This window comes from Saccopteryx leptura, chromosome 2 (genome assembly GCF_036850995.1).
Source record: "Saccopteryx leptura isolate mSacLep1 chromosome 2, mSacLep1_pri_phased_curated, whole genome shotgun sequence".
In the NCBI taxonomy this organism is placed as follows: Eukaryota; Metazoa; Chordata; class Mammalia; order Chiroptera; family Emballonuridae; genus Saccopteryx; species Saccopteryx leptura.
This window is the reverse complement of record NC_089504.1, coordinates 250,959,929-250,975,520: the sequence shown is the minus strand read 5'-3', so window position 1 is coordinate 250,975,520 and position 15,592 is coordinate 250,959,929. Positions and strand designations below refer to the sequence as shown.

The following is a 15,592-nucleotide window of genomic DNA, read 5'->3' as shown; positions in this document are numbered from 1 at the left end:
TGTGGATCATGTGGTCCATCCCAGAACCTACCACATGGCTGAGGGATACAGGTGAGCCCCACTACCTGCCCTGAGCTGGGAAGAAAGGGGTTTGCTAAAGCATCCAGTGGAGATGTGGAGTCAGAGGAAGGGAGGTGGGTGGCAGGCAGGGCAGGGTCAAGGGGCTCTGCAGAGGTGCCTGAGTGTAACACATTACACTCCCCCCCCCCCCCATGTAACACATTTAAAGGCTCTGAGAGGGAACTTGGGCTGAGGGGCCGTGCGAGGCACTGTGGAGGAATGGACACAGGGCAGTAGAGAGAGGTGGCTTGTGGCCGTGTATGTGTGGAAGCAGAGGAAGAGGTCTGGAGGAAATGCACTGGAGCGTGGGGCCATGACCTCAGGTGAGAAAGGGGTGGGCAGCCCCAGGCCCCTGGGATCCGTGATGTGTCAAGTATATAATGCAGAAAGGGCTGACTACTCCATGTAGAGCCTGTGACGCAGTGAGAACCCTACAGCTGGGATAGGGAGGGGGAGGCCGGTCCGCAGAAAGAAGTGAGTGGAGCTGTTGCCCTCACTCATGACAAGACGAAATGGGAAACGTCCCATCCTTCTGACTCAGCGAACTCTCAGACGGCATGGCCGGCAAGGACAGGGAAGGCTGTGCATTTTGTCAGCCAGGAGACCTTTCTGGGGGTGAGGGGGCTTGCATCAAAACAGAAGGATCTGTACCCAATGACCAATGCCTCCACCTGCCCGGGCACCTGTGTGCAAAGACCTGCATGGACACTCAGGGCACTGGCTGTCCCTGGGACCATGCACCAAGTCACGGTGTGATCCCCAGAGGGTGTGTGGAGGGGACTGACGATGATAGCCATTAAGAGAGGGTGCAGGCGGTCCCAAAGTGTGGGCACAGTGCCATGTCAAAATTGAGCACGTGAGACATAGTATGGAGCCCCAGGCACAGGAGACACTGCTGTGTGAGGACGGGGTGTGGGCGAGGCACACAGGGTGGCTGTCATGGCTCTGCTCTGAAGCCCTGAGCACAGCCCCCTGGGCCCCTCCCTCCAAGGCCCCTGACCCCTGCACCCTCCTGCCTGACTCTGGGGGTGTGTATCTCCCCATCGACCTGGAGGGGAAGGGGCTCCGGGAAACTGAACAACCTTACCTCTGGTGCTGGACATGAGATGCAGTCCAGGAGCAGAGTCGCCCCTGCTGACCAGGCACTGTGGAGACCCGGATGACAGCACATCTGAACTTCATCACGTGCTGATGCCTGCAGAGGACCAACAGGACCAACCTACTCTGGGAGGTGAGCGGGGACGGTCCATTCCTGAAGTCAGACAATAACCTGGACGCCCAGGAATGAAATTCACACAAATGGCGTGGTCCCAGGGCGACACCAGCCTGAGGCCCGCGGGCTACCCGCTTCTCCTGTGCAGTCCAGGCTAAGATGGCGTGAGCTACACCCCAACCAGGGGTGCCGAGCCTGGGTGCCTGGCCGCCGGATGGTAAAACTCCCTGCTGCCCACACACCACCATGCATCCACGTAACACACGTGAGCCCACAACAGACAACACGTGGCAGAGAGGCAAGTCAAACGAGAAGAAACCACCCACAGGCGCTAGCTAGAAAAGGTGTTTTCCTCCCATTTTATTTGATAATACATTTTCACAGAAACATGATATTATTTACAAATATACAGGTAAGAGATTGCTGGTCAAAAATCCTAAACTGAAAATGTCATCAAAAATGAATTTACAAAAACCACCACTGGCCACGGACATCGGGGAGCCGGGACAGTGCTCCATGAGGTCTGTACAGAGGTGAGCCCACACACGCCACCAGCTGCTGCATCTCAGGAGGCGCTGGTCTGCATGTTTTTGGAGGCAGCGAGCATTGCTCTGACTTTGGCCATGAGGTCCTGTGGGAGGAGACGGGATGTCTGTGAGCTCCACCAGGACTTGAGAGGTGGGCAATCTAATCTATGTGGTGAAGCAGCTTATGACACCTATAGGCAGGACCCAGGATGCCCCGGTAATGACACGCCAGGTGGCTATGAGCACGTCCCAGTGGAGGCTGGGTTCTCGACCTTCTTATGCCGGGCCCTGCAGGCAGCATGCTCCCAGGTCACACGGTGACCCAAGATGAGGTGGTCGCAGCACAGGGGGCGTGGGCGAGGCCGACACCCCAGCCTCTGGGTGACCAGCCAGGACCCTGTCAACACTGACGAGATGAGGCAGGATGTGACAATGAGCCCTTTACAGAAAGATGGGGAGAGGCCCTTTACAGAAAGATGGGGAGAGGGCACCCCTTACCTGAGTTATTTTGCTCTGCACAGAAGAAACAATCGCCGAAGAGATCTGACCATCTTTTTCCTGAGAAACTCCCCTAATACAGACAAAGACAGTTTAGAAGCTTAACACACAAAAAAAATAACCAAGAATGAGTGACCCCAAACAGTCCTCCTGATAAGCACAGCCGGCTAGTCAACAGCCAACCTCACAGGTGAAGGGAGGCGCATGCACAGGCTGCTGACCATGTAGTCAGCACGCACATGGACGTCACTGCAACCTTAGTCAGAAAGGGATGGTTCAGCCCTTGCATTTGTGGCTCGGCATGAGTGCTGTATGGTGGGCATTCTGGGCCCCGTCATGGTGGACCAATGCCTGCCCCTCATATACCAAGCACAAAGGAATGTGGTCAGGGCTGCAAGGACATGGAGCGGCTGTGGGTACACGGTACCCAGTGGGAAGTCCCCGCCTGGTGTTTGAGGCTATGGTTCATGGTCTCATGGACTCCGCAGCCCGAAGCCTGGCCTTTGCCTTGAGCCCACGTGCCCCCTGCGCACTGGGTTCGGGAAGCGGGGCGGGAGGGCAGCTTACCTGGAGCGCTCCTGGCTGGAGCCGCGGCTCTCCACGGGAGAGATGCTGGCCGAGTGTGCAGAGTGCCGTGGGGCCTGCCTGCCTGGGGAGGCTGCCCGGGACTCGGCCTTGGACTTGGTCCGCGATCGTGACCGCCTCTTCTTCTTCTTCTCGTGGGGGCTTCTGGAAGGAGAGCAGGCTGACGAGCACGGTGCAGCGCTGAGAGACCAGGTCTCCGTTTCAGCGCACACGCCGCGCTGACCCTGCAACAGCCTGGAGCAGGAAGCACTCCTGGGGTGTTGGGCTGTCTGCTGTGAAGGGTGGGGACGGGTCTCCCTGCGGTCAGAAGCTGCACTTCTACAACAGCTCAGAACCAAGTCCAGTTGCCAGGGCACAGCTCCCTCAGGCTCAACGTGGCTCGCAGCCCCTCCCCTGTGCGCAGTGTGGCGTCGCTGGCGTGGGCCCAGCCCTGCACTTACCATCACACTGGCGGCCCCTGTGGTCTGCACAGCGTGGGCTCCACGCAGGGCGCAAGCTCACTGCCCTCCACCCCATCAGCCTTGTCATGTCATGTCCACGGTCGCCCTCTGGCAGGGACAGCCTTGAGGAGTAGCTGGGGCCCTGGTACCACTCCTGGGCATACGTGGGCACTGGCACAGACAGCCAGGCAGGGCCACCCAGATCTACAGTAAACCAGAGGAGTGGCCCAGCTGGCGGCAGCTTGGCAATGATATTCAGCTGTGGGCAGTGGCGTCCCTGGAGAGCTGGGCTGCGGGCCTGGCAATGAGGCAACTCCCGCATGGACAGGCTCAGCCCTGCTCTGCACACGTCTGTGAGCGCGCACGTCCGTGAGTGCACGCTGGGGTTCCAGATGGCAGCAGACGACAAACGACAAAGTGCAACAGCACGTGACTCGAGCCCACACCAACGTGAGCCCTGAATCTGACAGTTTCTGTGGCTGCCACCGTAGGTGAAAGGCAGGTTAGGTCCCCGTCAATCAGGTTCAGTTTCACTACAATCTGTTCTCAGATGACAAACTTGAAGCATCTGCTTGAGAAATGAAGTGTCCGTGGGGATCTGTCCCTGACAGTGCGGGCGGTCCAACCTCACACACACACACTTCCCCTACACAGACCTGTGGCGAAGTTCACTCACAAAGCAGGTGCAGGAAGAGGTCAGTGACAACAACTGCTACCGGAGGGGCATGCTGGCACACAGGACCCAGGGAGGGTTCTCCTGGGGGGGGGGGCAGGCCTCAAGGGCAAGAGATTCCATCTCGCTACTACTCAGCACACCCCTGAAATCAAGACTTGGGTCACGAACACGTCACTGTTACAGAAGTCCCCTCCCCACCTCGCAGGTGACTGCTGCCCTAACTTCTACCACAGCCTCCCACACATGGACAAACGGCGTTCCTCTTCTGTGTCTGGCTGCTTCCGCTCAATCTGTTCATTCACTGAGCAGAAGAGACATGACGTTCTTCGTACGGACACACTACTCGTGAAGCTTGCTCTTGTCAGCCGACCGCCAGGCTGTTTCTGGTTCATAGTAATTTCAGATCAAACTGCCTCTGTGGTCAGATGTCTGTCTACGCCCCTGGGACCAGCATGTATTTTAACTTCCTAAGAAACTGCCAGGCCACTTACACCCTATCAGCTGGGGCCTCAGAGTCCCAGCCTCCATGTCCTCGCCGGCACTGGGCCGTGTCCGACAGCGACAGCAGTGTCTTTTGAGGGAACCCTGTGCCTGTGTGTCCCCAGTAGGTGGCTACGACGCTGAGCGACTTCTCACTGCCATGTCTGCTGGGTAGATTCTTTGAGATGTCGCTCTTGGATCAGGTTGCTGCAAATGTGTCTGCCCTTCTGGGGCCTGCCTGTCCACTTTTTTTTTTTTTTTTTTGTATTTTTCTGAAGCTGGAAACGGGGAGAGACAGTCAGACAGTCTCCCACATGCGCCCAACCGGATCCACCCGGCACGCCCACCAGGGGCAACGCTCTGCCCCTCCGGGGCGTCGCTCTGTTGCGACCAGAGCCACTCTAACGCCTGGGGCAGAGGCCAAGGAGTCTTCCCCAGCGCCCGGGCCAACTTTGCTCCAATGGAGCCTTGGCTGCGGGAGGGGAAGAGAGAGACAGAGAGGAAGGAGAGGGGGAGGGGTGGAGAAGCAGATGGGCGCTTCTCCTGTGTGCCCTGGCCGGGAATCGAACCCAGGACTTCTGCACGCCAGGCTGACGCTCTATCACTGAGCCAACCAACCAGGGCTTGTCCACTTTCTTAATTGTGCCTTCTGACTGAAGTTTTAATTTCAACAAAGTTATACCTTTTTTTTTTTTGTATTTTTCCGAAGCCAGAAACGGGAGGCAGTCAGACAGACGCCCACATGTGCCCGACCAGGATCCACCTGGCACACCCACCAGGGGGCGATGCTCTGCCCATCCGGGGCGTCGCTCTGTTGCGACCAGAGTCACTCTAGCACCTGAGGCAGAGGCCACAGAGCCATCCTCAGTGCCCGGGCCAATCTTGCTCCAATGGAGCCTTCAGCTGTGGGAGGAGAAGAGAGAGACAGAGAGGAAGGAGAGGGGTAGGGGTGGAGAAGCAGATGGGCGCTTCTCCTGTGTACCCTGGCCAGGAATTGAACCCGGGACTCCTGCACGCCAGGCTGACGCTCTACCACTGAGCCAACCGGCCAGGGCTCTTTTTTTTTAATAAAATTGATTTTAGAGAATGAGGAAGGGAGAACAGACTCAGAAACGTTGAGCTGTTCCTGTACGTGCCCTGACCTGGGATCGAACCCACAACCCGTGTGGGACGATGCTCTCCAACTGAGCTCTCCGGTCATCACCTTTTCTCTGGGCGGGGGTTCCACATGCTCAGGAATCTTTGCTACCCTCCAAGGTCATGAATATACTGTTTTCTTCAAAAAGCCGAATGGTTCCAGTTGTCACACTTACGTCTATGGCCCACCATAACTTAACCTGTGTGTGAGCAGGTCACCAATTCCCCCTTGGATGCCTGTTGCCCCCGCACATGGTGTGGAGCAGCCCTTCCTGCCTGAACGGCTCTGGCACACAGTCTTTCCAGGGTGTGTGGGGCACAGCATCCAGCAAATCTTCACTTGCTAGTACAAGTCCTCCAACTTTGCTCCTTTTCACGACTCGTGACGACTCGAGGTCCTCTGCCTTCCCCCACGTGCACTAGGGCTCCCACAGGAAGCCTGTGGGCCTCCTGACCGGGACTGCACCAGATCTGCAGGCCAGCGGCACGGGACTTCTCAACAACACTGAGCCTCTGATCATGAGTGTGGACTGTCTTCATTTATTTAAGGTTCCTAAATTCTCCTCTGAAGTGTTCTGCGGTTTCCCTACACTCATCTGCACCTCACTGGTTTTTGATACTGTCACGAACAGTACAGCTGTCACTTTTCAATGGTGCTAGGCTAGCACAGAGCACACGTTTATGTAGAGACGGTCCGCATACCCCCCAGTCTGTAAGCCTCTTCTCGCTTGTCCTGCCTTGTTGTCTTGGCTGTGAACTCCGTCCTGGAGCAGATGCCCGTCTGCCTTGTTTTTGACCTCAGGAAAACAGCCTTGCCCGTGGGCACGACATTGCTGCAGGCTTTATCAAATGGAGGGCACTTCCTTCCATTCCTGGATTGCCAAGAGCCCCCCCCCCCCGTTCTTTTAAACAAATGGGGGACGGACTGTGTCAAACACTTCTCCCTCTCTGCAAATGTAATAGGATTTTCTCCGCTTGTTCCGTGAATACAGTGAGTTACAATGGCTAGTTTTCGACCACCAAGAAGCCTGCATCCCTGAGATGGACCCCCTTGGTCAGGATGCACCACTGTCCTAACAAACCGTTGGACTCAAAGCAGCTCACGTTTTGTTGTGGTTTTCTGCATATGTCTTCTTGAGAGTGTCGGCCTGCACCCCTAACCCCATGAGCACACACCCATTCACACTGCCCACCCACTGCAGAGGGAGGCAATGGCCTCGCAGGACAAGCTGGCAGGTCTCTGGCCTCTATTCTTTATCAAGAGGGACACTGTCAGACTGTTGTCCCTCTCCTTGGCTGTCTGAGAACAGCAGTGACGGGGGCCATCGGGGCCTGGGTGCTCGGGAAGGCCTGAGGGAGAAGTCCTACGGGAGCTGCTTGGCCCCATCTGCGCTGTCAGTGTGCTGGTGTCGGCAGGAGGCCTGTCCATCCCTCCTACCCCCACTCATCATCAAATTAAGTGGCATGGCACTCACTTCCTTGTTAATGTCTGTACGCCCCGCATTCTTGATCAAGCTAAATACACAGTTATTAGCGATCCAATCACGTGGAAAGAACCCTCTTTGGTTCTGCTGTTTTCTGGGTTCTGGTTTGGCCCTGCTAGTTCCTGCCTCCACTCCTCTACGTGGACTGGCTCCTCCTCTGGCGTCTGGCACGGGCAGAGCAGGTGCTGGTTCTCAGACTGTCCTCTCTTAATGTGAGCACTTCAGCACGGCCCCCCCAAACTCCAGATATGAATGCTATGTTTTTATTAACTCCAAAATATTCCCAACTTTCCTTTGTGATTTCTTTCTTAACCTGCAAATAATTAAAAAATGTATTTACTTTAAAATATCTGGGGATTTTCCAGATATCTTTTCACAGACTTTCACACTTGCTGCCACATGGGGAGGGAGTGCTCGAACTCAAGACAGCTGAGGGCACAGTGCTGGGTGCAGCTCCCTGTGCCCAACGGGAAGGTGCTCTCCGCCACAAGCTGTGGTGTCTGCCCGGTGAGCGCAATGGGCGCCCCTCTGCACCCAGCACTGCTGTGGGCTGTCCCAGTCCTGTCTGTGCTGCCTGGGCTGGTACACGTCCTCACAAGGACCGACCCTCTGCTGTCAGGGACGGCCCTCCACACACGGAGCCCACGAGTCCACACTGTCCTATTGCTAGCACATGGCCTGAGTGTCCACCCCGAGAGTGTCGCTGCAGCAACTGTCCCGTCAGGCTGTGCTGAGTGCAGTCTGAATCCTCTGCCCTTCAGTGAGAGTTCCTAGTCCCCCTCACATAGCTGCGTGCATGGGAGGCGCAGTGCGTCCATTTTCTTGCTCTCCACTTGCTCTCTCCCCTCCTCCTCCTGTTGAACAAAGGATTTCCAGGGTTCCCGTCTCTGTCCTCTGTTGGCTTTTTAGCTCCTTTCCTCTTGTGGTTGCTCTGGGGACTCACGACACATCATTCAGTGCTCAAAGTCTGCTGGACATGGACAAAGCTCGGGTGTGGCAAGGGCGCCACCGAGCCCAGTGCAGTGCGAGTAGTGGCAGCTGACCACTCCCTTCCACTCCCACTGGACGAAGCCACCAGGCCCCATGAGCGTGCATCACACAATGTGCCCAGTCTCACAAACTTTTTTTTTTTTTTTTTTAAATGATCTTAGCGAGAGAGGAAGGGGACGACAAAGAGAGATAGGAATGTAGATCTGTTCCCGCATGTGCCCTGACTGGGGATCAAACCAGCAACCTCTGCACTTCGGGACGATACTCCAGCCAATCAAGCTACCCAGCCAGGGCTCACAAATTTTATTTCAGATGCAGTCAGTATCCCCAGATCATGCTTTCCAAGAATGAAGACCCAGTGACCTTGAACTGGGATAGGGGAGCACCCACGGAGCCTGGAACCTCCTGCTGTGTCCAAAACAACTGAGTGCTCCAAGAAACAAGGTGGCAGACCTAAGACGACATCACCACCAAACACAGGCACAGGGGCGGTAGGTCACTGCACAAGTGGAAGAACGAGCCCTGGGCCACAGTGATGCTGAAAAAGCAGGGTCTGCTTTAGAAAAGGGCTGATGCAATGAGAGCCACGGTCTTGCTGTCCCTAGGGAAGGAGCAGACGCTGTATCCCCATGCTCGAGTCCACAGGACAGCCCCGTGACTCCCTGTTCCGAGGAAAAGGTACTGTGACCTGCGGGTGCAGCTTAGCCAAGCCTGCCCAGCACAGTGGAGATGGGCAAACGAACACGGTGTCTCCTGTGACACAGTGGGAACTGACATGGCACCAACACTGTTTTTGCCATGAGGAAGCAAATCTGTACCGTCCGACCTCCTGGAATGCACTGGCCCAGCCCCGTCAGGGTCATGAGCACACAGAGGATGCAGGTGAACAGGGAGAAAGCAAATGTGGTGAAACGCCAACACCGCTGAACTGAGCTGGAGACTACGCATCTGGGTGCCCCGGGCCCTGGTTGGGTCTGCATGATCCCGATGTGAGCAGTGAGTGAGTCAGTCCCCTGCCTCCACCCTGAGCAGAGACCCACACCTACTGGAGGACGGGACGGGACAGTGTGAGACGTGGGATTAACAGAACTGACAGCTAGCAGACGTGCCTGGCTCCAGACAACTCCAGCGTGTAATGAAGAGCACTGGTTGATTGGCCATGCACACAATCCCTGCACCCGCAGCCTGCAGCCCCCCAGCCCCGACTTCCTGTGATCAGTCTTCTCCCACGACACCTCTTTTGAGAGAAAATAATTCTCCTGTTAGGAGAGACCTTGTGCTGCAAGGATTAATTTAGACCATGCCCTTTACACAGATCAAAGGGGCTGGTCAACGGCAAATGTTAAAAAATGACTCACTTTAGGAGTAAATTTAAAACAGCTTAAAAGAGGTCTTATTTTTATCAATTAACAGAACCATTATGTAACCAGCCAGGTCTCAGAACGTTCTCCATGAAGAAGGCTCTCAGAACTCTGGTAACGGTCAGGAAGGGGCCTCTTTCAGGCTGCTCAACCCACATCTTCTGCGGACAAGCAGGACTGGGCAGTGACTAGGTTCCTTTGTCTAAGAGCAGTGACCTTTATACATGAACTGGGATCTGTCCTCTAGAAGATCGGAACCCTGAATGTCCTGACCCACACCGGTAGCACAGTGTTACAGATTAAGGTCCCGAGACACAGCATACCTTGCCTTTTCTGGGCATACCATCACTGGGACCGGGGGCTCCCTGTCCACCGGCCAAAGCCAGGGCAGTATTAATTCCTGTGTGTGAACACATAGGCAAGAACCCCCGTTTCTGGGAGAGTGAAAACACACAAGCTAAGTGACATAAAGCATGCAGGGCCAGCACTCATGCTGGACACAATTCCACGGAAAATGCTGGTTGGTGGTGCGAATAGGAGCCGCACTCCCTCGTGCAGGCCTTGCAGGCCCTGGAGAGGAAAGGCCTGATGTGTCTTGTATGTCAGCAGCAGTGCTGGGCCTCCCTCGCTCTCAGCTGAGACAGGTCTCTCCTGCTGGGCAAGGATGGCCCCTCTCCCTGCACTTAGGCCCCGCGAAGACCGGCCCTATGCTGGGAGCTGGACCGTGGCCTGGTCACAGGTACCTGCTGGGAGTCACTCCCCTTTTCCTCGTCACTGTCCCTGTACCTCCCTTCTCTGTCAACAGGTGAAAGCAAGTGTCCTGAGGTGCAGTGGATGTGGGGCCTGGAGCTAGGGACACGGGATCCAGCAAGGCTGCACACCAGCCCCATGGGACCAGCCCGCTGCAGGGACCCAGGTGCTGAAGAGCTCCTGTGCTCCATGTCCCACAGTGACAAAGAGACATTAGGGGCCTGGCTTTTGCCAAACCAACGACTTCCCTGGAGAGTTCCAGCTGCTGTAGAAACAGAGGCGCCTCCCGCCCCCTGCACAGACTTTCTGTGGAGACGCAGGCGCCTACCTGGACCGGGTTCGCTTCCTGCTGACGCCGGGACTGTTGCTCACCCGGTAGGCAGTGGGGACGCTCCTCTCTTCCCTCCGTCTCTCGGGAGAGTGAGCTCTTCTCCGAGGGGACCGGGACCGGGACCTGGGTGGGGACACAGTGTTAGATTCTTCTGCTGTGGCAGCGACAGGCCTCGGCCCCTGTGCGAGGTCACGGCCCTCCTGGAGGTCCACCCACCGCACTGAGTGCAGCTCAGGGCACAGACAGGGGACTCTGACCCGCGCACAGCTCACTCTGCGGCCAGAGCGGGTCCCAGCGGTCACTACCGACTCAGGCTGGTGCCCCCCACCCCCGCCTCTGCCCCTTGTCTCCCTGGAGGCCCCTCTGCTCATGGCTGCTGCCAGTCACGCAGGGCAGGAGGGAGGCCCAGAAAGGTGCAGCAGTGGGAAGACGCTGGGGGGTAACAACAGCGAAGAGCACCTGGGCATCTGTCCTGTACACACGAGCTCACAGCCTCTGAGCTCCAGTAGCCAGCACCAGGCTGCACGCCACAGCACAGAGCCCAGCCGGCTCAGGTATGCCATCCCTGTGATGACTTAGGCTAAAGAATTTAAGTGGATGACAGTTCTCGGATGCAAAGCCCTCCGTTAACGTTTTATTTTTCCTTTCACGTGGCTGAAAAGACTCTCCTGCCCCTGCAGTGGCACAACCCACTCACGGACCGCTGGCACCCAGAGCTGCCCCCTGACCCTCTCCATGGGGTCAGGGTCCTTTAACAGCGGGTTTGGAATTGTTTTTTGTTCATTCCAGATTGCTGTTTTGGGAAGACCTGCAATGAGCAGAAATTGGAGAAAAACCCAGCTTCTTTTTGTTCTGTTTCTATGACAACCCACTCAAAAACAATAAGGGCAGTTTGATGTTGCCATTAAAAAAAAAAATTCTAGACTGAATCACTTTAATTACAGCAAAGCCCCGAGAACAACACATTGTTGTTGTCAAAGACCAGCCTGTCCGCACATTCCCGCAGACCTTTCCTAAGATTCAAGTAGCAGACGACAAAGGGGAAGTCACTCAGACACCTTCACGTTTCACCACGTATTTTCTCAAAAGAACCCCTGGAGTCAAATTGGCTCTGAAGCTGTGGGAGTGGGTGACAGGGTGCTGTGCTCCATGCCCGGGGCCTGTGATCTGTGACACCGGGCACCCACTGCACACCCACAGTAATGTGGGCCGGGCCAGGCGTGACTGGACCCCGAGAGAAGCCCTGCTTGGCCAGAGCCCCAGCGCCCGTGGATGCCTCCACAGAGAAGCCTACAACTAAACCCAGTCATCAGGAAGTAGCTTCACTTCTAATACCTGCAAACTCCTAACTGGTGGGTGACACAATGCCATCGGCAATGGCGAGGATGAAATTAGATTTCTTTAAAGAGAAGTGGCTATTACCAGATTTCAAGTGGCCTGGGAAAGAGCCCATGTCGGAACCAGGGGCAGGAAGCTATGTTGGGCCACACTCTGCTTTTACTTTAATTAAAGGGACTCTAACCCTCCTGTCCTGTTGCCAGGCTCCTGACACTGCACCCATACCAGTGTACACACAGGAACCCCATTTTATGAGCAGATCACCTGCAGTGTGACCCAGCTAAATAAACGTTTTCAAGCATAATGTAATTCAGACTTCGTTCCTAAATTAGCAAACTGGTCTGCTTTCAAACGAAGGCACAATGAGATACTCTCTCTGAAGGCAGTCATATTTATAAACAGTCTAACCCGCTCCCTCCATTCTCATTATGCGACACTGGCAGGTTTCCTCGTGACAGCGAGTGACCAGCCCAGGGGTCCAGCACTGACCAGCTCCAATAACACCCACCTGGAGCGCCGCGCGGTCCGGTAGGCACTGGGGAGACAATGCTTTGCCTTCGAGTGGGACCGGGACCGGGACTTGGAGGACGAGTGATACTTGGGGGAGCGCGACCTTGTTCGGGACCGTTTTTTGTGCTTCTTCTTCTTCTTCTCTTTCTCCTCTTCTCTGGGAGGGTCCCTGTTTTTGCTTGAGGGCCCTTCTAGAGGTCTGACATCGGCAGTCGGCAGAGGCCGGCCCCCACTCAGCAGAGGGCAGGCCGCAGGGCTGGCTTCCTGGGAACAAAGCAGATGCCCAGTGTCACAGGGGAAATGTGGCATTCAAGTGCACATTTATGAAACCACCTGAGGCCCCCACACCAGTGGGGGCGCAGCCTCTTGCGGAGACAACCGCCTCTCACATGGCTCTGAAGACAACTCACGGCCCCCCAGGAAGACGGCTCCCTATGCCCCTAGGAAGTGCCAGGATTGATGAATGGACACTGTTAGGAAAACAATCACACTCCCTCTTTCACAGATTATTGTGATTTTCCACTGAAACATTCCTCATGCCTCCAGCGTTCAGTTTTTATGAATGGTTGTACCACTCTGAAAATAATTTTTAAAAAAGCCTAAATTAAACAGGCTCCTCTTTGACTTTTAACAAATCCTTCCACAGGAAAGAATCCTTTTTTCATGAGATGGCGGATGCCAACAAAACCTCTTGTGCTGATCATTTCAGTGTGCTATGGGCACCGTGCTGCGTGCCAGCTCAGTAAGGCTGAGGGGCACACACTCGGCCTCTGTTCCCGTCTCGGGTTAATGTGCCGGCCAGGAGGTGGTGCCCCTTTGTGAGGCTGTCTCCCAGCAGAACCATAAGACCCTTGACGGGACGCAGGCCCAGGCTGGTGTCCAGGCCAGCCTGCGCACTTCCTAATGCAGCCCCTCAAGGTCAAAGCTTGGGCAGTGCAGGTGCTCAATGTTTCCCTGTCAATGCCCACAGCAGGGCCAGCACAGCCCGGCAAGCTGCGCCCTCAGCAGTGGGTACCCCCAAAGCAACCCCAGGTCCAGGCACTTATCACCTCAGGGTGTAAGACGCACTCTGAGGGGCCACACACATCGCCCTAGAATGAACAGTCACCGAAAGGGCCCTGGCTCAGTGTATCCACACAGTGACACAGTGTTCACTCACAACGAGCATCTGTGCACGTCAGACTATAAGATAAAAAATGAGTTTACAATCCAAACAAAACCAAACCCCACAAAAACAACCGTCACCACTCTGTACTGGCTGCAGGGACGCCCCCTCAGCCAGAGTCCTGCCCAGAGCAGGAGCCGGCACAGCCCTCAGGGCACACTGCGCTGCCCGATGGCGCTGGACCATGGGCTGTGGGAGCGCCAGGCTCCGGTGGGACCTGCGACCACACACAAGGGAATGGTACAGGCCATGAGGGCCTACATTGAGATGCTAGACAACAGGAGCACACCACTGGTCGCTCCATGCACACTGACGTGCTCCTGCGACCACAGCTAGAGACAGGATGGGGCTGTTAAGAGCCCCAAGGAGCGGCTGAGTGCAGGACAGGGCCTAGGACGGGGCCTGACCTGGGGCACACAGCAGGTTGTGTGACACATGCAGTGCATGCCTGCTCCTTCTGCACCCGGCAGCCCCCGACCTGTGCCAACACCGAAGGCCCCTTCTGCTTCTCAATCCACCAATGCCCAATGCAGCTCTGGATGGACCTGAACTCCACCTCCTGGCCCTGAGGGCGGGGGGAGGTTCTCATGTGCCGGCTGGCACACAGGCCATGGCCTTATCCTAGCTCATCACCTTCCTAGCTCTCTCATCCAGGTCAGGCTCTCCCAAACCCTCTGTCTCCCCTCTGCAGACCCTGCGCCCCTCCCCACTCCTGGGGCTTTGTCTCCCAACCAGGTGGCCCCTCTACAGATGACTCTCCCTGAGGGGGACTGCAGGCCATGCTCTGCCTCTGTCCACAGAGGCCTCCTTCCCCACGGCAGGACTCAGCTGCCCTGCGCCCATGGCCATCCCAGAGGAAACGCTCGAGTGCAACATTAACAGTCTTCCAATCATCATACCCCAGAGTGCCTCGGAGCCTAGTATAACAGGCTCCAAGAACAGAGGCTGGTTTTGTTTCCATTTCCTTTCCAAACTCTGGTTGGACCTGTAAACTTGGCAGGATCATTAACTTGACAAAATTATTGCCATCTAAAAAAGGTCCTGAAACCTATTGTTGCGACAATGACTGCACAGGAACTCAAAAGGGTGTGATGCATGACTCCTGACTTCTGTTTTTTGTAAGAGCACATGCACACGCACCAAAAATGGGTCAGCTCCTAGGGAGCCCCCCCCCTCGATTTCCGTCGCGCCAGGGGCGGAAATTGCACACCTGCGTGCTGAGGACAAGTGCGGCTCCAGGAACACGGCCGAGTCAGGGCACCATCTCCAGAAGCCGCTTCAGGCTGAAAATATTTTCAAGTGTGAACCTTGTTTATGACAATTGCCAATTTAATTCCAGTATTTTTGTTTCAAAGCAATTAAAAGCATTTGTCACCGTCTGTTAGCACCACCACGTTTCTGTGGAAATTGTACAGAAGCGACAATCTCTACCACTAGACACCCAGCAGGATCGACCTATGATTTAACACGATGCAGCAACACTCATGTCTGTGTCTCACAGGTTCGGAACACATGCTTCAAAACAAGGAAGGTGGCGATGCCACACGGAGGTAACAGGGGAACATCTGTGCTCACAAGGTGATTCCAGTGGCCGTGGCAGGTGACATGGCAGACGGAAACGTAGGATTAACAATGAATGATTCTGGTGAAACACAGAATCATGAAAACACAATTACACCAGAAAACATGGACGCAGCTGTGCGAGATAGCCAGGCAGCGTCTCTGCACAGATGTCTCCTATAAAAGCTCTTCATTCGCTGCATGAGTGACAATGAACAACAGGAAGTAAAACAGCCCATGTGCGTGGACCCCATGTGCACAGGCCCGGTTGCGGCTATGATGTGGCTCCTACTCTGCCCTCCCCTCTGACCCCGAGAGCCACCCCCACCCCTGCCACTGCGGTGGTGCCCGTGACCCCTCGGCCGCCACACATCTGACTGCCCTGTTGGCGAGTCCTTCCAGAGCCAAGGACCCTGCAGGGCCTCTCTGTGCACCCCTCTGCACTGGGCAGGCTGTCGCACCTGGCCCTCAGACGGGGTCCTCACAC

The 15,592-nt window shown here is 55.8% G+C and overlaps 1 protein-coding gene across 3 annotated transcripts in view; it reads right to left on the bottom strand.

The window, feature by feature from the left end:
* Window positions 1–1,603: 1,603 nt before the first annotated feature.
* SFSWAP (splicing factor SWAP) overlaps window positions 1,604–15,592 on the bottom strand; it is a 54,878-nt gene continuing 40,889 nt past the window's right edge. For 2 of the 3 annotated variants that reach the window (XM_066371213.1, XM_066371215.1), the window contains exons 14-18: window positions 12,379–12,644; window positions 10,530–10,655; window positions 2,866–3,027; window positions 2,299–2,371; window positions 1,604–1,904 (exon numbers count right to left, since the gene is read on the bottom strand). In XM_066371213.1, coding sequence (XP_066227310.1) covers window positions 1,839–1,904; window positions 2,299–2,371; window positions 2,866–3,027; window positions 10,530–10,655; window positions 12,379–12,644 — 693 coding nt within the window. In that variant the 3' untranslated portion in view covers window positions 1,604–1,838. The remainder of the gene's footprint in view (window positions 1,905–2,298; window positions 2,372–2,865; window positions 3,028–10,529; window positions 10,656–12,378; window positions 12,645–15,592) is intronic. The other variant, XM_066371214.1, reaches the window with a different exon arrangement.